Source organism: Leucoraja erinacea, chromosome 25 (assembly GCF_028641065.1).
Source record: "Leucoraja erinacea ecotype New England chromosome 25, Leri_hhj_1, whole genome shotgun sequence".
Classification (NCBI taxonomy): domain Eukaryota; kingdom Metazoa; phylum Chordata; class Chondrichthyes; order Rajiformes; family Rajidae; genus Leucoraja; species Leucoraja erinaceus.
The window spans coordinates 13712361-13735378 of NC_073401.1; the positions used below are offsets into that span (position 1 = coordinate 13712361).

Here is a 23018-nt window from a genome sequence, read left to right on the forward strand (position 1 = left end):
TCATTGTGCACAAGCGGGGAAATTAATAAGTAGATACAAAGAAGTGCAGGTGCTGTTTGCAGAAAAATACACAAAGTGCATAAGATCAGGCAGCATCTCTGGAGTAGTTGGATAGGTGGCATTTCGGGTCGGGACCCTTCCTTCAGACTCAATGAAGAATTAGTAATTTGGCTAATTTTCTGAGGTAATGGACAATTCCTGAAGTCAATATATCTATATTTTGCATTCTGTATTTTCCCCATTGCTCTATCAATTTTACTTGTTTGAACTGATTGTATCCATGTTTGTATCCACATCTGATGTTTGACAAGCATGAAAAACATAGCTTTTCACTGAACCTAAACTGTCTTTCATGATAGTCCACTCATTTGTTCACTGTCAGAATCATTTCATTCTCTCATTGCTCAAATCATAGCACAATGAAAGGAAGTAAAACTGCACAATTAATACTTTCCCAGCTGCGACACTTACCTTTGATTTGGCTTTCTTCAAGCCTAGTTGCCCACAGTAGTCGCAGGATAATGGAGTGACTGGGAATTGGTAATGTAATTGTACCACTGACATGGACAATGTAACTGAGGTATTTTCCTTCTCAGTTGGAGGGAAGGTTTCCCAGCAGGGCAAAATTCACATTGGCAGTAGCTTTTATGGTGATTATAACCATGAATTTGTTACGGAGAATTTTTGAAATAGACTGTCAGTTGCTTTCATCAATTTGAAATTTATGCCCGAGCTTCAAAATTAAAAAATGTCAAAGGTCATAAAAATTGCAATTGATTGATTTGGTGCACGGACTGGAGCAAAGATTATAGAGGATAGGATCCTCTAGGATCTTTGGACTGAAGTAGCCACAATAAACATAAGCACATATAGTAATGCAAACTTAGGGCAGCACAGTGGTGCAACTCTAGAGCCACTACCTCACAGCGTCAGAGACCTGGGTTTGATCCTGACCTTGGGTAATGTCTGTGTGGAGTTTGCACTTTCTCCCTGTGACCGTATGGGTCTCCTCCGGGTACTCTGGTTTACTCCCATATTTCAAAGACTTGCGATTTTGCAGGCTAATTGTCCTCTGTAAATTGCCCCCTAATTTGTAAGGAATAGAATAACATTGAATTAATGTGAACGGAGGATTGATGGTCGGCATTCCCTGGGCGGTATATGGGCCTGCCTCCCTGTTGTATCTCTACACTAATCCAAAAGCCAGATGCTGCATTGTGAGAAAAATGATTGAACAAAGGCATAGAACATGGAAACATGCCATTCGGCCCATCTTGTCCATGTGGGCAAGGGCATATTGGGCCAGTCTTATTTGCCTGTATTTGGCTCATTGCCCTCCAAACCCTTCCTATGACTGAGATCTGAATGAAACAAGGCGACAAACCACAGGTACATGGTTTGTACAATTTGTGACGAAGTAAACCCTTTTTTGTGCACAAAGGGACTGCAGATGCTGGGTATACACTGAAGATAGACACAAAATGCTGGAGTAACACACACAGCAGAACAGTCCTCATTTCTGGAGAGAAGGAATGGTTGAATTTTTTAGGTCAAGAACCTTCTTCAGACTGAGAGTCAGGGGAGAGGGTCGAGAGATTTGGAGGGGTAAGGTGTGAAAATGACAGATCAAATCAGTTGAGAATCAAGGAAATGTTCATTGTTGGATAAGGGGAAGGTGACAAGCAAGACTTACAAACTAAAATGAATCAGAACAGTGAATAGTCGGAGAACTAGGGTGGGGAGGGACGGAGAGAGAAGTTGAGAAATGAGAAAGTGAGGAAATCAATATTTGCAAGGTATTTGATAAGGTGCCGCCTACGTCACCATGGCAACCGGGATCCGAGCGAGAGAGGGGCGGACTCTCCCGCGCAAAGCTCCGGGAGTCGCGCACGCGCACGCGCTTCCTGACTGCCGGTGCGTCACACGCTCTGCACAGCGGTCCGTTGGCGGGAGACTGGGGGTGAGGGACAGGACAGGACAGCGGGCCGAGTGGCTCTGTGGGCCAGAGGGGGGGGAGGGGGGTCACGTGATAACGGGCTCGTGCGCGAAAGGCGCCAGGTTTGAAGCGCGCCAACGACAAGGTTGTCATGGAAGCCTTGCAGCGGCCCGGGAAGCATTGAGGGGCTGGGGCACCCAGAGGAAACACAAGATTAATCTTCAAATCATTGCACTGACTCGCTTGTTGAAATCAAGGTTTGTTGTTTGTGTTGCCAACAGGTGAAACACGATCACATCAAAACAGCTGCCGGCACCATGAAATGCATAATTCCCGCAAACAACCTGAGAGGTAGATTTCAAAATATTTATATTAATAGCACAAGTATGTTTAATCGTGAAAAATGCTATCTATACCGCAGTTGTTTATAGGAATATAATATATATTCTTCAGTAGCAGATTTAACCAGTCTTTTATTCAAATCACTTCGGATGCGAAAATCATAATTTTGTTTTATGATTTATTAATTCTCTAAACCTTCCATGAGCTATATTTTAAATAAGGTATGGGGCACTCTTGGCCTTTTGGATCCGTTCTCAGAATTGTCAGGTCATATTTTATTTTTAATCACTATTAAAGATGAAATCTTAGGATTTAATTATCATATGCTTTCTTTACTTCTGATATTATAACATTGGCAGGTTTTCCCCTTTTGTATAAGGCAAAATATTTAATTAACAGTCAGCTGTATTTGCTATAATAAACGTTTCTTTGTTATCATATGTGGCTTTGTTTGTTTCATATTACAACAACTGAGTGCTGGAAAATGAACCAGTAGATAATGTTTAATCATGAAAAATGCTATCTTTCTTTGCAGCGTTTGGAAAAGCAATCCATGCCTTATCCAAAATTGGCGATGAGATATGGCTCGATCCTTTAGAAAATGGTGTAAGTTGTGGATATTAACAATATGTTTGTGACACTGACGGTATGGGAAGGTAATTCAAGTTGGATGAAGCATACCCTCTCCTAATGTTCTGATTTTAATCTTTTACTATAGAAACATGATGATAGAAAGTAGGTGCGATAGACCACCAGGTCCGAGACCCGCACCGCCATTCGCTCATGGTTGGACACAAACAGACACACTTGGTAGACACTGTGTAAAGCTTTGCCTCCCCTCTATACCTCTACACCCCTCTCCACTACATCGTGTCTCCTGGGGGAAAAAACCGGTACAAATTCTAGATTCCTCTCCGCCCCAATCCAGTAAATCGATTGTAGATCACTCAAAACAAAATATAGGTCCATATCCCTGCCCTGGACAGATTGGACCATTTTTTAGTCTTAAATATGCCCTTTCTGCTTCCATTCTCACCATAAATTAACCCCCTCTGGGTGAAAAGTCTTGCAAATCTTTGGCTTATTCTGAAACTATGTTAGTTCTAGCCTTCATTGGGAACTCCTGGTGCATCCACCCGATGGTCACGATCTTGTTTTTCAATGAGATCGCCTCTCATTGATTAAACTGCCGTAGAGTCACATCAACCTTGTCGAAGATGTCAATCCCCTCAAATTAATCTTTCCTTCGCTGCTGCCTCCAGGGCCATCCTTTCAGGAGATTTGCAAACTGTATATTCTTTCATAACTGTAACATGCAGCAAGCTCACTCAATCCCCCTAGCATAAAGGCCAAAAGTCCATTGGCTTCCTAATTGCTTGCTGCACAATTTCAGTGTCATTACTAAAATCCCTTAATTCTAAAAAATTCTAATTGCAAAATGGTTATTCACATCAAAGTGAAGAACTGAACTTCACCATGAGTCAGGACATTAAAATAAGAAATATGGGGCAGCAGTGTCGCAGCTGGTAGAGCTGCTGCTTGACAGTGCCAGAGACCTAGTTTCGATCCTGACCTCGAGTGATGTCTGAGCGGAGTTTGCATGTTTTTGCTGTGACCATGAGGGTTTCCTCCAGGTGCACCATTTTTCCTCTACATCCCAATCATGTACGGGTTTGTAGGTTAATTAGCCTCTAAATTGCCCTTAGTGTGTAAGGAGTGGATGAGAAAATGGAATAACAGAACGTGAGAACAAGTGATTGATGGCGTGGACTCGGTGGGCTAATGGGGCAGTTTCCATGCTGTGCCTCTTTAAAAGAAACAAAACATTTTTTTTTTTTAAAGATCTTTTTTGATTAGGCATTTTTGATCATTTAAATATTTACAGCATCACTTCCTTAAATAGGAATCATTTAATTTTCTGCACCTTGAATATGAATCTCTTTACTTATAGTACCTGTATATTCTTTGATTTAACTTGTCAAAGTGTTTTGAATATTTTTCAGCTATATTCTAGAATAGTTAATCATTTAATGTTTTGTTTTGCAGCTTGCACTGAGATCGGTTAATTCTTCTGGATCGGCATATGCTTGCTTTTTATTCTCTCCCCTCTTCTTCCTGCATTACAGCAGGGGTAACAAGCAGCAACAGGAAACCTCTGAAGCTGAGGTTGTACCCCTCAACTGTAAGATGGCAATTAAGGTATAGTTTGGGTTTTCCGAAGCTAAAGGCTACAACATAGAAATATAGAAAATAGGTGCAGTAGTAGGCCGTTCGGTCCTTCGAGCCAGATGATCATGGCTGATCATCCAAAATCAGTACCCCATTCCTGCTTTTCCCCCATATCCCTTGATTCTGTTAGCACCAAGAGCTATATCTAACTCTCTCTTGAAAACATCCAGTGAATTGTCCTCCACTGCCTTGTGACAGAGAATCCCTTATTCTTAAACTGTGACCCCTGGTTCTGGACTCCCCCAACATTGGGAACATTTTTCCTGCATCTAGCCTGTCCAATCCCATAAGAATTTTACGTTTCTATAAAATATACTCTTATCCTTCTAAATTCCAGTGAATATAAGCTCATTCGGTCCATTCTTTCATCATATGTCTGTCCCGCCAACCCGGGAATTAACCTGGTGAACCTATGCTGCACTCTCTCAATAGCAAGAATGTCCTTCCTTAAATTAGGAGACCAAAACTGCACACAATAATCCAGGTGTGGTGACTCCAGGGCCCTGTACAACTGCAGTGGGCCCATTTTGCTCCTATAACCAAATCCTCTCGCTATGAAGCCCATCATGCTTTGCTTTCTTCACTGCCTGCTGTACCTGCATGCTTACTTTTAGTGACTGATGTACAAGGACACCCAGGTCTTGTTTCACCTCCCCTTTTCTTAATCTGACACCATTCTGATAATAAACACAAAATGCTGGAGTAACTCAGCGGGACAGGCAGCGTCACTGGAGAGAAGGAATGGGTGATGTTTCGGGTCAGGATTCTTCTTCAGACTGATGTCAGGGGAGTGGGCGGGACAGAGATAGAATGTAGTCAGACTTCAACAGTAAGACTGGTTGGAGAACTGGGAAGGGGGAGGGGTTGGAGAGAGAGGGAAAGTAAGGGCTATTTGAAGTTAGAGAAGTCAATGTTTATACCGCTGGGGTGTAAACTACCCAAGCGTAATATGAGGTGCTGTTCCTCCAATTTGTGCTGGGCCTCACTGGAGGAGTGGAGGAGGCCCAGGACAGAAAAGTCAGATTGGTATTGGGAGGGGGAGTTAAAGTGCTGAGCAACCGGGTGATCAGGTAGATTAAGGCGGACTGAGTGGCGGTGTTCAGCAAAATAATTGCCAAGCCTGCGCTTGGTCTGGTCGATGTACAGAAGTTGACACCTGGAACAGCAGATACAGTAGATGAGGTTGGACGAGGTGCAAGTGAACCTCTGCTTCACCTGAAACTGCTGTCGGGGTCCTTGGATGGAGTCAAGGGGGGCGGTAAAGGGACGGGTGTTGCATCTCCTGCGGTTGCAGGGGAAAGTACCTGGGGATGGGGTGGGAAGGGACAAATTGACCAGGGAGTTGCGGAGGGAACGGTCTCTGCAGAAAGCAAAAAAGGGGAAGATGGGAAGATGTGGCCAGTAGTGGGATCCCGTTGGAGGTGGCGAAGATGTTGGAGGATTATATGCAGTATGCGGCAGCTGAAGCGGTGAAAGGTGAGGACAAAGGGGACACTGTCATGGTTACAAATGGGAAGGAGGGGGAGCAAGAGCAGAGCTGCGGGATATTGAGGAGATCCTAGTGAGAGCCTCATCTATAATGGAAGAAGGGAACCCCCATTTCCTAAAGAATGAGGACATCTCCGATGCCCTGGTATGGGAAAACCTGGGCGCAGATGCGGCGTAGACGGAGGAATTGGTAGGGGATAGAATCTTTACAGGATGCAGGGTGGGAAGAAGTGTAGTCTAGATAGCTATGGGAGTCAATGGGTTTGTAGTAGATGTCGGTCAATAGTCTGCCTCCTGTGATGGAGATGGTGAGATCCAGAAACGGTAGAGAGATGTCGGAGATGCTCCAAGTGAATTTGAGTGCAGGATGGAAATTGGTCATGATGTTGATGAAGTCAGTGAGTTCTGCATGAGTGCAGGTGGTACCATTGATGCAGTCGTCAATGTAGCGGAAGTCGAGTTCAGGGATAGGCCCAGTGTACGTCTGGAACAGTGATTGTTCCACGTAGCCTACAAAGGCCGGCATAGCTAGGGCCCATGCGAGTGCCCATAGCTACGCCTTTCATTTGAAGGAAGTGGGAGGAGTCGAAGGATAAGTAGTTGACGATAAGGACCAGCTCTGCCAAGCAGAGGAGAGTATTAGTAGACGGAAATTGGCTGGTTCTGCGGTTGAGGAAGAAACGGAGGGCTTTAAGACCTTCCTGGTGGGAGATGGAGGTATAGAGTGACTGGACATCCATAGTAAAGATGATGGAGTGGGGGCCTGGAAAACAGATATCAATGTAGATTAAGTTCTTTCCTAAACATTCTGATAATAATCTGCTTTCTTGTTTTTACCACCAAAGTGGATAACCTCACATTTATCCACATTGTACTGCATCTGCCCTGCATCTGCCCACTCACGCAACCTATCCAAGTTACCCTGCAGCCTCATAGCATCCTCCTCGCAGCTCACACTGCCACCCAACTTTATGTAATCCGCAAACTTGGAGAATTTACTTTTAATTCCTTTCTCTAAATCGTTGATACATATTGTAAATAACTGGGGTCCCAGCACTGAGGATCTAATTCCTTTTCTTTGCTTCCTGCCAACCAGTCTATTCATGTCAATACCCTATCCCCTTTTACCCTCACATGTTTAGCAGGGGTGACTAAATAATGTTCCTGCTGAAATAGAATTTAAACGAGATTTGTGTAAGTTTCTCAGTACACCCTGATTACAATGCGTTGAGGCAAGTTGGTAAGTGCCTAGCAATGTTATGTTAATATTGTTTCCTTCGTGTTAGCTGACGGGCAACATGTTCATGTTGGTTTAATGTATGGTCTGTAATTTATAATGTCCTATGATCTTTTATTCTGTTTAGGTTGAATAATGATCACAAAAGATTATTACCACACTAAATCTTGGTATGAAATATGGCATTGGCTGAATTTTGAAAAAAAATCTTTATGTAACCCCTTATTTTTAAGTTTGCAAACATAATATCATGGTGTCTAAATTCAAACTATAATATGAATTTTGACAGTAAATCTGCATATGTTTTTTTTCCGCAAATCACCTCCCCACCCCCCGGCAGATTACTTGGGTTTTTTTGATATTGGATTTCATCAATTTGCTGTTTTATCTTTTGCGCTACATATTATGTTAATTTTCAACAGAAGCTGAGAATTGAATAACTTCCCATTTAAAAATAATACTAAATTGGCACTTTGAAATACTATTTATGCCCCAAATAATGTTATTTATCTTTACAGTTTCATTTCTTAACAATTTTGTGCAAGTTGCAATGTGACATTATTAATTAGAGCTTTTAAAATAAAAATCATTGAATTATTTGAACAAAAGATTTGATTTAAGTGCAAATCTCATGATCATGTTTTTTAGCTCCTTTTAAGAACATTCAGAAAATTGTGTTTGTTATATATGCTCTCACCTGTGTAGTTAGTGTTAGTGATATGACTGGATCTTGAATTTAATCTTTTGGAATGAGAAATATCCTATGTTTATGATTAAGAGGTCATTGTTTTTATTACTATTGTAACAGACTTCTTGGCCTTTTTTGTTCTTTTACTCAGTATGTTCTTCCAATGTTTCGATGCCTAACTACATTAGAGAGGAATGTGGAGAAATGCAAGATTTATGTAAATTCACAGGACTGCCGAGTTGTTTTTCAGTTCTGCTGCAAACACGGTACAAAAACAAATTTACTAAATGTATCTTGAGATTTCATGGTGCCATTTAAAAAAAAAAATGTAATCGTCCTGATAGAGGAGATGGGGCCATAGCTAAATAGCTCATGTAAAAGAATAGTACCTCAGCTCCCACTCCAATAATCTATTAGAGCATTGGAAACGATTTTGTGCTCCAGCCTTTGGAGGGAGAACTGAGCTGCCTTCTGATTTGAAGGTGAAAGTGCTGTTAACTGTGGCATGGGTGAATCTGTAGAACCTACCTGACAGTTTAATATGACATGTCATGTGCAAATTGGCACTAGGGGCGGGGAGCATTTGCTTATTGATACTCCGAAATGTCAGCCTCGAATATCCACTGGGGTCTTGAGTGCTGCATAAACTAATGGCCTTCTAATGATACTTCCAGAAGTACATCATTGGCTATGTAATTGAGCTTTCTGACAGTGTGAAAGCTACTTTGGCTACAATTTGTTTCTGTAAGTCCTGGAGAAAAAATAATAATTCTCTGCTCACAGTCTATAAGAGTGTGGCAGCTGTCAAGTGATGCATTTTATTTTATTTTTTCACCTGTTTTTGTTCCGTGACTTTCTATTTTGCTGGTTACAGGAATCACTAAAGCTCACCATTTGGCATTTCAAGAGTGTGAGACCCTACAGGCTGTGTTTTCGAAACAGTTATGCCCAAATATAGTGCTATCTCATGCAAGGTAGGAACAATCATGCACTACAAGTGGAATGAACTATAATGGGTGGAAATAAATATTACTATTATGAAGAAAATTTAAGCCAAGTAAAGGGCAAACTCCATGCGGCATTTTACTAGTTCCATTAGATTGGAAATTTGTAAAACCTAAAAATTCAGGCACACCACTATCTCAAAAGGGCCTGGCACACAAATACTAAGTTAACAATCTCTTCACTGACACGGCTGTAAATGTCGAGGTGTGCTATCAATGCTGTTACCTTCAAGACAGAGCCTGACCCTGTTGACTGTTCTGCTGGTTGACAACTGAAACCTGAAAATTAAATTAAATTGCAGATGCCAGAAATCTGAATTAAAAACAGAGAATGCTGGGAATTCTTCAACTTGAAATGTTAGCTTTCTGTTTATCTTCCTTCAGATGCAGCCTGCCCTGCTGAGTATTTCTAGTATTATCTGAATTGTGACCATGCCAGTGCTCCCTATAGGTACTACATAGAACAATACCTCGCAGGAACAGGCCCATCGACCTATAATAGCCGTACTGAATATGATGCCACATTAAAAATATAAAAATGCCTGCAAGTCATCCATTTCCTTCTGTTCCCTGCATACACATGTGCCTATTCAAAAGCCTCTTAAATGCCCATATTTTATCTGCCTCACTGCCACCCCTGGCAGCCTGTTCCAGGCACCCTCTGTGTGTCAAAGAAAACTTGTGTACACACTTTAAACTTTGCCCCTCTCACCGTCAACCTAAGCCCTGTGGTCTTTGACATTTGCACCCTGGGGGGGGGGGGGGGGGAGGTTCTGCCTGTCTACCTTATCCATGCCTCTCATAATTGTATACGCTTCTATCAGATTTCCCTTCCAATGCTCAACCTCCTATGCTCCAGAGAAAACAATCCAAGTTTGTCCACCTTCTCCTTGTAGCTAATACTATGCTGATTGACCCTGCTAAGTAAATATATCTTTTTCTGGTTTAGCTTTTGCTTTCCAGTAATTGCATTTTAATGCTGTTTACCTTTAACTTGGGACTAAGTTCCCCTCTTCCTCCTTACATTAAGGGCCACCGTTATTAAGTATTAATGAAGTAACAATGAAATGTGAAAGTAAGTGCTCTTGAAAATAATGGAAATTGTGTTGGAAAAATATGAAAACTATGACACGTGAGAGAATAAATGAAGGAGACCTGTCTTGGGAATCAATAAATACTTCATTAAAATAAAATGATGCATGTGATTATTTTTTTTAAGGCTTCTGGCTGACGTTGCCATTCATTTCCCAATGTCTCAAGAAGAAATTACATTGACTGTAACTCCTCTGAAAGCTTTCTTCAAGAGCTATGTAGATGAAGACAAAGGTAATTCGATCATCACCACAATGCAAGTGGAATAGAGTTCAATTATCAGCTAAAAGAGATAACGGTCTTTTAATTCTCTCCTTATGTAGACTTTTCTTGTTTATATACAGATTTCTCAAAAGTAATGCAAACTGAAGTGAGTTTAAAACCCAATGAGTTTGAATATCTGCAGATTGGAGTTGACGCTGAGATAACATTCTGCTTGAAGGAGCTTAGGGTATGGAACTTAATATTGTTATTGTATATTGACGTTTTTGAATTTGGTGTCACAAAATCACATGAAATTCAATCCAATGGATCCATATCAGATCAATTTTCAGTATGTCAGTATAATTATTTTAATTATAAATTAAAGGATTAAATACACTAAGAATATTTATGTAAGGTTTTTTCATAAAGGATTTAATCTTTTCATAAAAACAGAGGCAATTGTGATTTCTTAAATTCATCTACACTTCCTCCCCGATATGATTGGGAGTATGAAAGCCAGATTTATCGTATAAGCTGTTTAGTTCATATCTTGGGTTTTACAAATAATTTAAATTAAAACTTTGAGATGGTATTTTAGGGACAGTTTCTAACCATCCTATCAACAACTAGAGAGCGGTCCTGAGCTACTATCTACTTCAGTGGTTCTTAACCTGGGGGGTTGTTTGGGTCTTTACCGGAGACATGAAGGGGTCATAAATAACATATTCATTTGTTGAGCCCCTTTTTAGGAACCTAATAAAGGTACATACCACATACAGTATTTTGTTCGCGTATGCGCGTAGTATACCAAAAAGGTTAAGAGCCACTGATCTACTTCAATGGAGACTGTCGGACTATCTTTTATCAGACTATCTTGCACTAAATGTTATTCCCTTTTTCATGTATCTGTATACTGTGGACGGTTCAATTATTCATGTATAGTCTTTCCGCTGACTAGTTAGCATGAAGCAAAGAGCTTTTCACTGTACCTCGGTACTTGTGACAATAAACTAAACACGGCATTATTTTTACTGCATATATAACCAACAGTACTCGGAAGGTTCATGCTCAAAGATAGTCGTGTAGCTTTTAATTGTTTTAATAGGAGTTTGCCACGGTAAAATGTGTATTGAAGAAAAAGCCACATCCAAGGTAACTCAAAGACAGTTGTTTTAATTGGATGCATTGAACGTTAACGTTACATGTTGTGGTTTACATTGTACAATCGATAAAACATAAGAATACACTACAGACTGTAAATAAGTGGTATGCACCTTGTCTTATGGGATTCTGTAAAATAAAAATATCTAGGACATTTTAACCTTATTACTTGGAAGTGTCAGCATGCGAGTCCAGGCTATTTTTGTACTTTGTTCAACTTCCTACAGTGTTGCAGGTGACACATTTTAAGGTAATTGGTGCCTCCACGGAGTTAATCAAACAGAAGTTAACGCAGAGGACATCCTGTGATTTCCGGGTGGGGGGGGGAAGGAGGGGGTAGAAATTAAATTTGGAGTTAGTTGGGTACACAGTAACGTCAGCTGAACTTGAGATTGATAAAGATGGTAATTATTGCTGACTGCATGAAGCTGGTTGCTGACATTTGTGGAGCAGCTCCTAATGAGAAAGCTCTGAAATAGAAAGTCCGCATGAAGCATTGTGAATAAGGTTAAAATTAGGCTTTGTATTACATGGTAGGATTTGTGATATTCCGTAGTATACTTTATATTGAGAGTACTGCCTTGCGAGTGCTTTTAATTATGTAGGTAATGTCATTTTAATGAATACCCACAGGAGTAAAATAACAAATGTTTAACAATTCCTGGCTTTTTCATTAATCTTCTCTGCATGTTTCTAACTGATTCATGATATTTAATATTTTTTGTTCAGAACTGAATCATTGCAGATTATTTTCATCTTCCACTCTGACTTCTCAACTAAAGAAGTGACTGGTTTGGGAATGTTAGGTTGGCACCTTGGATATATTCTTGATGCCCAGATAGATCCTTGTATGAGAATTCTACAATGGAATTGCTTTTGGTGATAGTTAGGATGTGATTGAGAATAAAATTGTGAAAAGAATAGATCTGGTAAACAAAATCATGGGAGGAATAGATTGGGTGAATGCATAGAGTCTGTTGCCCAGAGTAGGGGAAGCACCAGAGGTTTAAGGTGAAGAGGGAAAGATTTAATTGGAATGTGAGAGGTAACTTTTTTACACAAGGAGTGGTGGGTATATGCAATGAGCTGCCGGATGAGGTAGTTGAGGCAGGTATTATCATAACAGTTAAGAAACATTTGGACAGGTACATGGATAGAATATGTTTTGAGGGTTATGGGTCAAGCACGGTCGGGTGGGACTACTGTAGATGGGGCATGTTGGTCATTGTGGGCAAGTTGGGCTGAAGTACAGTTTCCACGCTGTATGACTTTGACTCTATAATACTCATTTCAGCATGTTTGAACATGTGCAGTTTAGGCAATTGGGACTGTATTGTATCATTCTCTCGTGTTCCTTCATTTCCTGTAGTTCTTTCTCAACGTTTTGTGCTTTCGCTTTTTAACTCGTTCCTGATAAATGGTGACAAAGGCGGCTAAGCCAAAACTATGTGTAACTTTCGACTTAACTTCTTAATAATATATATTGCTTGTGACAACATAGTCTTCACTGTAGGTACATTGTGTAAGTATTCTGGACCAGAATCACAGAGTGAGAGAATCATGTTTTTTGCTCAGTTGTAATTTTGGGCCAAGATTAGTGCCCCAGGGAACGTCCACAGAATGGAATTATTATGACGGCTGCTAAGCCAACAATTTGTTTGTGGCAGTACACCAACTTCGCCCCTTTCTGTTCATAAAAATGAAAGATCTTGTGTGTTCCACATAAAACAACATGAACCCTATCAGTGTCAGCTTGCACCATGGGCCAGGCTGCAGACTGCAAAATCTTGAATACGCTTTGTCTGCTTGTCTATATGAAAATGCCTCTTTTTGTGCAGACATTGAAAAGCTTTTATCACCAGGGAAAGTCTGGTTGAAGCCATCTATACAAAAAGTAAGAGACGTGGTCGCTGTCAGCTATGATTGTTTTGTCCCTTCCTTGTTTTGAAATTGCAGTGTTGGCATATTTAAGTGACTACCTCTTTGGTGAAGATAGGTAACAGAATTTGGTGAAGGATTGGAGATGAACATACTGAGGAGGGGGAAGAAACGGGGAGACTGGGGTGGTGGGAGAAGGTTGGAGAAATGTGTACACACTGGGGTGAGGGTGCAGGGGGAAAGGGGGCGGGGGGGCTAAGGAGAGTTACTTGAAATTAGAAAATTCAATGTTCATGAGTTCATCAAGAGACTGTCTGGCCTGCTGAGTTCCTCCAGCAATTTGTGTTTTGTACAATTTAAGCCTTGAGTTTTTGAAAGAAATAACAGCACATTTACAAGTTAAAACATTTTTGGAATGATATAAATATTCCTGCTGAATAGAGTTCTATTCTTTTGATTAAAAAAAAAAATAAATAAATTATGCCTCTAGCATTATTGATGTCAAGAAGGGGCCTTTACTTGGAATAAAAGGCTCCTTCTCCACATAAAAGATGCATCCAAAGGGGCACAAAATTAATTAAAAAAATTAAAAGAGAGCCAGAACTTTCTAATTTAGAACAGACTTGCAGCCTTCACTCTCGTGAAAACACATTATCTGTAAATAATGCACTTTATAATGTCTTGAATAACATTCCAATAATGGGTGTGATGCTCTTTGACGAGAGCATAAGCTAGGTGATATATTGGACAGCAAGTAATATATCTTTGTTGGAACTGTGTCATTGAAGAAGGTGAGATTGTTTTGAAGTTAGCTTGTGGGTTGGCAAATGTTACTGACTTTTCTCGCCCTCTGGATAAATTGGAGAAGCTGTTTAATCTACGATTCGCATACAATATTGTGCAATTTGCTCTTAGAATAACAGTTATTAATGTTTCCAATTTACGTTTTAGAAAGTTTAAATACTATTTAAATTAATACTTCTTCCCCCCCCCCAAGAAAAAGTTGTAGCAACACATATTTATTGCTACATTTACATTCATTTCCATTTTTTACACCACTTCTACGTTCTTAAAATTTATAGGAAATTGCAAAGAAAACACTTCAATTATGAATGCCAGTGCTGTTTATTATTTGGTGTATTCATTTCTTAAAATGTTCAAGTTCTTGCTATAGGACTGTGTAATAACCTGCACCAATCATAAATATGTTAAAGCAATCTCATTATTTGTGTTGTAATAAATTGTGGTTTTCAAGATAATCTGCTTGTTTTGATAGTATTTTGTCAATTAACTTACTCGGCTTCCAAGTATGTTAATTTTTATTATAGCTGGCTTCACGGACATAAGCAGTATTTAGCACCTTACACAATTATACTTCATTCATGCATTCTTAATTATGTTTATAACATGTAAAAACATATTTGGATATTTGACTAATGAGGCAGCAATCCAAGCTCAAAGCTGTGCATAAATGTTAAATGTTCTACAGCAGCTTTTAAAATAAATATCATGTTCAAAAAGGTCCTCGTCATTAGTTAAACTTCAACCATAGCATTAAATTTGAAGAATAAACGATTGATTTCCCATTATATCATATCTGCATTGTATTATTCCAGCATTTGTGTTTTGAACTGGATTTTCACTTACTATAATTTGTACTTGGTCATCCGGAAACCTACTGGTTGATTTCAGAGCAATTTGAAATCACTATAGTTGGAAAAAAAATTGTTTCAGTTCAAGATGTTGTTCTGTTGTATTGGTTTGTTCTACACTGCAAAAAAGAGCACATTGTTTTAAAAGTTTATGGTACTAAGTTTTGCTACATATAAATTATATTTTTTTGTATTGAAGGGTCTTCTGGCATTTGCTGAATCTATGAGCCTTTCTGTATCAGCCCATTTTGGAACAGCTGGGAAGTAAGCTTATTTTCTACCTGAGATTTACTGAAACAAACCAAAAATTATTTGCATATTTGTAGGTTATCCGTAAAGGGCAGCACAGTGATAGAGCTGCTCCCACACAGAACCAGAAACCCTGGTTTGATCCTGTCTGTGTGGAGTTTGCATGTTCTCCCTGATACTACGTGGATTTCCTCAGGGTGCTCCGGTTTCATCCCGCATTCTAATGATGTGTGGGTTTGTAAGTTAAGTGGTCTCTGTAAATTGCCCTCATTGTGTAGGGAGTGGATGAGAAAGTGGAATAACATGGAACTAGTGTGAACATGGTCAGCGTGAACTTGGTGGGCCAAAGAGCCTGGTGCCATGCTGTACCTTTATCAATCAAACTATGAATTCCAACAATTGTAGACTGCTTGCGGCTTAACAACTTGCATTATTTCATTCAAACAGCATTTGTGACTAGAAATACAGATAGCCTAAAGCTCATCTAAAGAACTGAATTTCAAAATGGGTTGATGGGAGTTTGAGGTGGATGTGTTCAGAGAGCCACGGTGCAGGTGCAAGTGAAGGGAAGGGGTGTTAAAGAAATATATGGTGCAGAGGTAGACTATTTAATTTATCATGCCATTATGGTTTAAACCAAAAGAACAATTTTGACTAATTTGCCCATGACCCTTTAGATCACAGTCATGGAAACATACAACACGGAACCGGCCCTTCGCCACATCTTGCCTATGCTGATCAAGATGCCCCCATCACCACTAGCCCCACCTGCCCGTGTTTGACCCATGTCCCTCTAAACCTTTCCTTGTGTACCTGTCCACAATACTTGAGGTATTTTTAATTCATGGTATTGCTTCTGCCTCTACCACCCATTCATAGAAACATAGAAACATAGAAATTAGGTGCAGGAGTAGGCCATTCGGCCCTTCGAGCCTGCACCGCCATTCAATATGATCATGGCTGATCATCCAACTCAGTATCCCGTACCTGCCTTCTCTCCATACCCTCTGATCCCCTTGGCCACAAGGGCCACATCTAACTCCCTCTTAAATATAGCCAATGAACTGGCCTCAACTACCCTCTGTGGCAGAGAGTTCCAGAGATTCACCACTCTCTGTGTGAAAAAAGTTCTCCTCATCTCGGTTCTAAAGGATTTCCCCCTTATTCAAAAGATGAAATCTCTCTAGTTCTCTTTGGATTAAAAAAAAAAAAAAAAAATCCTTCAATCAGTGAACCTGAAATATGATGCACCCTTGTTGATCTCTCTCAAAGACATGCAAAGACTAGACAATAAGAATTCCAGTTTATATTGTCTACTTTGCAAAATTGGATGCAAATCAATTCCATCTCCCTTTGGGATTTCTCCTTTAATGAGAACAATCTTTGCCAAGCCAGTCTTTCCCCTTAAGTAAAATTCTCCAACCTTGGTAACATTCATGTGATGTGCCTGAAATGTACATAGTGCTCAAAGCGTAGTGTGAGCATTTTATACATCTTCTGTATAACCATGGCTAAATATTTTACAACTTTCTGCATCACCTTAACTGTATGTCAGGTAACCTTCAGCAACCTGTGAATTTGCACTAACATATTCCTCTAGACTGCCTCATTCCCCATCCCAAATCTACTACTTCATACTTTGCTCACTTATTGCTCACTTGGTCAGTTCATTGATATTCTGATTAAGTCAAAGAGCGATTATAAAAGCATCAGCACTTGAATCACCAACTCTTACTATCTAGAGCCCTTGGCACAGAATAATTAAACATTCAAATTCTTCTAAGCACATTTTTGTTCATAAGAACATAATATTTCTGCTAATTACATGATATTGAGATATTATTTTCTAAATGCTTAGTTTAGAGATGCAGCATGAAATGGTTTGCATCTGAAGCCAGTTCAGGCAATTTTGTCGTTGAGATAAGGTTTATCTCCATGAAATTAGTCTTTTTATCCATTTGATTTTACAGGCCAATTGCATTTATTATTGATAATATGATGCTTGAAGGTATTTTCGTACTGGCTACGTTAACTGACATAGGGAGCCAGGCATCATCACAGCACACTCAGAACTTAAAGACCTATGGCAATAAGAGGTAAGAAATTGTGGATAAACCTTTGATTATTATAATCCAGTTAACTGAAATATCCTTTGATGCTTTATTTCCCCAACTATTATTTCCTTTTGTTTGTGTAATGCAGCATTTGTAGTTCCTGGTTTCTACTGTTGTTTTGTTCTGTTTAACTGTTAATATGTTCACCCTCTATTGTATAGGAAATGTTTTGATTAATATTGTTACTTGTGATCCTGAAAACCTTGCTTGATCAAATCATGCTATACACGATTTGATTGATTCAATCAAAATAGTATGATTTAGACACAATGCTGGAGTAACTCAGCAGGTTAGGCAGCATCTCTGGATAGAAGGAATTGGTGACGTTTCATGTTGAGACCCTTCTTCAGACTGAAATTCAGGGGAGAGGGGGACAGAGATAAGGAAGTGGATTTTTAGAAATCCACTCCTCTGTACATTTGGTACATTATTTTCCTGACTTTATTAAAATTGTTGACCAATCTGACCTTTTTTAAAAAATCTGACCGTTGCCCAGCTGCTGACGTTACAATAACAGTGACATTTATTCTTCTGGTAGAAATTTTCTTTATGATTTCAAAAATCCACTCCTCTATAAATTTGGTGAATTATTTCCTGAGATATTTACTAATATTTATCACCAAACTGACATTTTTTTAAAAATAACGGTTGCCCAGCTGCTGACCTCACAATGCCTTTCCTTGTGGCCCCCCCCTCCCCAACGCCGCTCTGGATTAATGCAGCTGCTGTCAACGCGCATGCGTAGTTTTCCACGAGGTACGTTAGCCCACACCCCCGTTCTTCAAAACGCGCAGAAAGAGGCGTCGCTCACAGCTGCTCGCTCACAGCCGGAGGCCACCGGCTTGCTTCTGAATCCTCTCCGTCTCCCCCGCCCGATCGTAGAACATGGTGGCGGTAGCCGTTATTGTCGCGCGGGGCACGCAATGAAAAGGTGGCACTGGCGGCCATTACTCCCTCTATGAGAAACCCGTGATTCCTCCGTTGATCGCAGGGACACGGGGAATCGTAACGCGAAAGCTGCAGAGACTCTCCACGCCGCCCGATGTCCAGAGAGCTGCCGATGCTCGCTGCCCTTTCGCAGTCGGCCCCGTCCGAGCCGCCCGCTCGCCGAGTTCAAGTCCGCCCTCACCTTCTCTCCCCATCCTCCTCCCCACTACCCCCTCTCCCGCTCCCTACCTCCTCCTCTCCCTTCCTCCCCTCCCCTCCGCCCCCCCTCCTCTACCCCCCCCCCCCCTCATCTCCCGCCCTTTCCTCTCCCCCCCGTCCCTCCCTCCCAACCCCTCCCCACTCTTCCCCCTACCCATCGCCCTACCTCTCCCTCCGTTCCCTCTCCTCCCCACCCCCTCTTTTCCCCCCCACCTCTTCCCCCTTTCCTCTCCTTCCTCTCCCCTCCCTCTCTGTCTCCGCCCCTCTCTGTCTCTGGGGTCAGGAAGCATCTGTCGAGAACATAGACAGACTTCTTCAGACTGCTGAAATCTGCTCCACTTTGAAATGTAAATTAACTGAGGTTACAATCTCGTATTCCAAAGAAAACAACCCCTAGTTCATCCAGGCTTCCTTCATAACTATAACTTTCTTATCCAAACAACACTTTCATAAATTTTCTCTGTGTCATCCAGTAATGATAGCCCACAACTGTATGCAACATTCAAACTGTGGCCTATCCAGTTTTATGTATAGTTCAAACATTATCGTCTAGACAGACACATCAGTGAATCAAATATTATCTTGCACTAAATGTTGAACCCTTTATGTGCACTGTGATTGTAATCATGTGTAGTCTTGTCTTTGACTGGATAGCATGCAAACCAAAGCTTTTTACTGTACCTCAGTACATGTGACAATAATAAACTGAACTATAACATTTATCTACCAGCAGTGATGATCAGCCAAACATTCAGACTGAAGATGTGAATGAATTGATTAATGAAGAAATTAATTCACCAGCAATACCCATAGTAACCACTACACAAAAAGATGGTCGGTCCCAAATTCAGAAAAGAAAGGACCACTGCAGGAGCCCCAGATTTACAGAAGATCTAAATCAAAATGTCAAGATATCCTCTGTGTTTAGCAATTACTTAGCGGATGGAGTTGAAAATGAAATGGTGCCTGGAACACCACCAAATAAAAAGGTAGAGTATTGGTTTTTTTAAATGAGATGTTTTTGTTGAAATAAACTTAACATTGAAATGCAGATTAAAATAATGTACTTTGGACTATTTAGCATTATACTGCAGGTAACCTCTACATTTGATTTAGTTTCATGTTTCCCTAACAGAACCATGCTTCCTTTCTCTCATGTATTAGCCTCCACAGGGGGGTAGGGGTGGGTATTTAGGTCTCACAGATGGATAGTCACATTGGGAGCACTGAATGCAGTAAACTAGGTTTGGGGAGGTACATGTGAAACTTCACCTAACCCAGAAAAGCAAGCTGCTGGGGTCCCATGATAGATATAAACATGATCTGGTGATGTTCAACATGAGCATCTCCCGCTGGGAAACTCATTGCAAGAGGCCGTCATATCTAATCACACTTAAACACTCAGCTCTGTACTGACAAGGAGCAGATGACTGCATGCTGGCAATAGAATCACTTAGTAGGAACACTGCAGTGGATCTAATCATATGCATCGTACTCGGTAATGAGCGTAGTCCCCGATTTCCCAATGGGTAGTTGTAGTAGGAGAGGGTGCGGATTAGGGAAAAAGCAGAGGATGCCCATTCCCAATCACTAGGAACTGGAGACAGGGGTTAGGACAGACTCCTGCACGATTACAGGGAAAACAGTGGCAGCCTCTACATGTAATTGAAATATTACATTATTTCTCCTACTTTTCCTAAGCAGTACATGAAGGTAGGAATAAAAAGTTTCCTTGCAGGTTAGAAATATGGCTGATGATCTGCACTTTGCCACAGGTGGGGCAGATGGTACACGATGAGGTAGCTCAATAGATTGCTTAGAATGTTTCTGTGACGTTGAATTCCTCCAGCACTTTGTTTTGCTCAAGATCTCAGCATCTGCAGTTCCTTGTATCTCCACGATCCAGGACAAACTTCCATGGCAAAGATATTCTAGTTTTTCTCAGATCTGACAAGGGAAGTGTGCCTAGTTGTGCCGTTTTTATGCAAACCACAATTATTCTGATCAGTTACTGCCCCAACAGTTGAATGAATCTAGGGGGATTTGTTGATGATTCAGGACAAAAAATAGATAAAAGATACGAAACAATAGACCATATGCCCCAGTCTATTGTCAGTCAATAAAATCATAATTGATTCAGTGTCATAAGGCCACTTTCCCACCAATCCAATTATCTAAATTTCTAACCTACTAAATTATGACAGTCACTTTGACAAAACAAGGGAATGGCCATTCAAAACACGCTGGAGGGTAGTGAAGCTTTAGAATTTATCATGGATAATTAACTCAGTTGCTGAATATGATTAGTTTTTTGCGAATTTAAGAAAGGCATATGGAGTGAGTGCAGGAAAATGTGGCGCTTGGGTCAAAAATCAGTCATTACTCTGCTTGAAAGTGGGCATCAGATCAAATGGCCACATACCTATACCAGATTCTTGTGAACCAATCTAATCAATGATTTACATAGTTTGATAGTAATTCTGATTTTGCGTTCACTGTTCCTGCTTATAAAAGTCTGACCTGAGAATCTTGAAAGTTATGTCCTCTAACATGTTTAATATTGTTATGTAATTTAAAGATTTACAATCTTGGTATTAATCCTGTTTCTTTCCAAAACAGTTGTGTTCACTATTCTTCAGTGCTGTGTTAACCAAACATCAGAAGAACAGTCATCAAACCTTGGTGAGCCTAGCAGATGACAGTGAGGAGGAGGATATTAAGGAAGGAAAACACAGGCAAAAGTTCTCAGAACTCTGAGTGACAGTCCTGGGAATATCTAACTCAATAGCTTCAGGATCAGGACAGCCAATGGGCAGCTTTACGAGGAAAGCAAGAATCTTGCTGATCTTAACAACTGCAACAATGGGATATAGACATTGCATTTGTTTCTGCTCTTCAGCATGTTATGAACGGACTTACAGTAATGATTAGATGCATTTACATTTGTTTTAAAGCATCACAATCATTGACTTCACGTTAAGCATTAAGAATGGCAAATTCAAAGTTGCAAGTTGAGATTTGAATCAAATCTCTTGCAGACAATTCATTTAAAAAAAGTTTAATTTTTTTTTAATGAAATGCAAGTCAATTTGAATTTTGCAAATTGTAAAAAATCTCCAACTATACTTACACCAATCAAATGTGAAAATAATTAAATGCTTTAATCACTATAACATTTTATAATATGTGAATAAATTTGCCATTTTTTGATAATAGCCAATCTTCTTTTGATAGCAAAGATGTTTAAGTTTAAGGCAATTATTTGATTTATTGCAATCTTTTGCATTTTAGTCTTTCAAAACATACTAGCAAGATTTGTAATGGCAAGATCTTGACTGAATTAAAAGTTTTTCATGTAACTTACTTAAACCAATGACCCACGGAGAGTACAAGATCTGGTGATTGCTGGAGCAATTTTTCAGAGCGATGCATTTCTAAAATTCGAGTTTAAGAATGCTGCCTACTTTACTTAGTTTCAAATTATATTACAAGTAAAATCTCAGCATAATACTTAATGGTAACTGACTAACCAGTAAATGGTGGCATATGCATTATACACTTAAGATGTTCAATTGCAAATATTTTTCTAGTTAAGATGCAATATAATGTAAATTCAGTAGATTGAAACAATCAAGACAGCTGTTAATAAACATCCAAAAAGATTTGAACAGGTGCGGCATGACGTACAAGTTTTGAACATGTCAAAATTAAGATAATTAATAGTGAGCAGTGGAAAATACTGGCAACTAACTTGGCCCTATGATTGTTTAAAAATAGAAGCACAGCAGAGGATGCTATTTAGCCTATTATATATATACACAGCCTTTGGTAGAGGAAAATAAATGAAGCTCCTCAAGCCTGCAAAACTAAAATAAGATTCACATGATGTCTGGCATTACCACTGGAGCATTATTTTGCAATGCTCAGCAGAAACGATTACAGCTTTAAAATTGTACTCTATTTGCTGATTTAATAAAATTAAAATAGTTTCACTTGGACATGGTACAATTGCACCATCCATATTTACCTATGTCAATGAAAAATTACAAATGCAGAACAATTGGCTACTTACATATTCAATACCCAAGTACTTTTATATTCTACATCATCCATTTTGGAAAGGTTTTTTGTAAAGATGAGTAAAGTTGGCAAAGTTAAATATTAAATAGCATATTGGAAACAAGGGATAGAGAGAGCCAAGCACCTAACCTTGACACTTCACTAATCCATGTTTAGATTTGACATTTAGAATCACCAGCTGGTTAAAGATGAATGTCAAGATGAAACTGAAATGAAAATATTGGAACGTAATGCTCTCCTTTTGGAATTCAAGCCACTGTTTAGGTTACAGTAATGTTAACCTTGAAAACATTGCATTTGACATTAAAATACTGGATATACACTTGGTTAATACTGTAATGCATGTAATTACATACAACAGCATGCAGCGAAAGCATAATGTTGGTGGTCACTTTAAATAATTTTGAGTAATGAGGACTTCCATATTCAAAATTCAAGGCAATGCACATCTCTGGAATTTAATCATGTATATTCCCAAGAATTTGTGCTCCCATGTTCAAAATCAGAGTGCCAGAGAC

The 23018-nt window shown here is 39.8% G+C and overlaps 1 protein-coding gene across 5 annotated transcripts; it reads left to right on the plus strand.

Moving 5' to 3' along the window:
• The first annotated feature begins 52 nt into the window (after positions 1-52).
• LOC129709415 (cell cycle checkpoint control protein RAD9B-like) lies at positions 53-22821 on the plus strand. Of its 5 annotated transcripts, none has more exons than XM_055655778.1 (12): positions 53-184; positions 2218-2287; positions 2814-2884; positions 4325-4477; positions 8072-8186; positions 8795-8894; positions 10144-10250; positions 10361-10467; positions 15111-15175; positions 17131-17256; positions 19151-19409; positions 21040-22821. In XM_055655778.1, exons 2-12 carry the CDS (start codon positions 2254-2256, stop codon positions 21175-21177), a joined length of 1275 nt encoding a protein of 424 aa, XP_055511753.1. In that variant the 5' UTR covers positions 53-184; positions 2218-2253; the 3' UTR covers positions 21178-22821. The 5 variants fall into 5 exon arrangements, with proteins under 5 accessions (XP_055511753.1, XP_055511749.1, XP_055511751.1 ...); XM_055655774.1 differs by lacking the exon at positions 53-184 and adding an exon at positions 1878-1960; XM_055655776.1 differs by lacking the exon at positions 53-184 and adding an exon at positions 1878-1960 and having other exon boundaries at positions 19154-19409.
• The last annotated feature ends 197 nt before the right edge of the window (positions 22822-23018 follow it).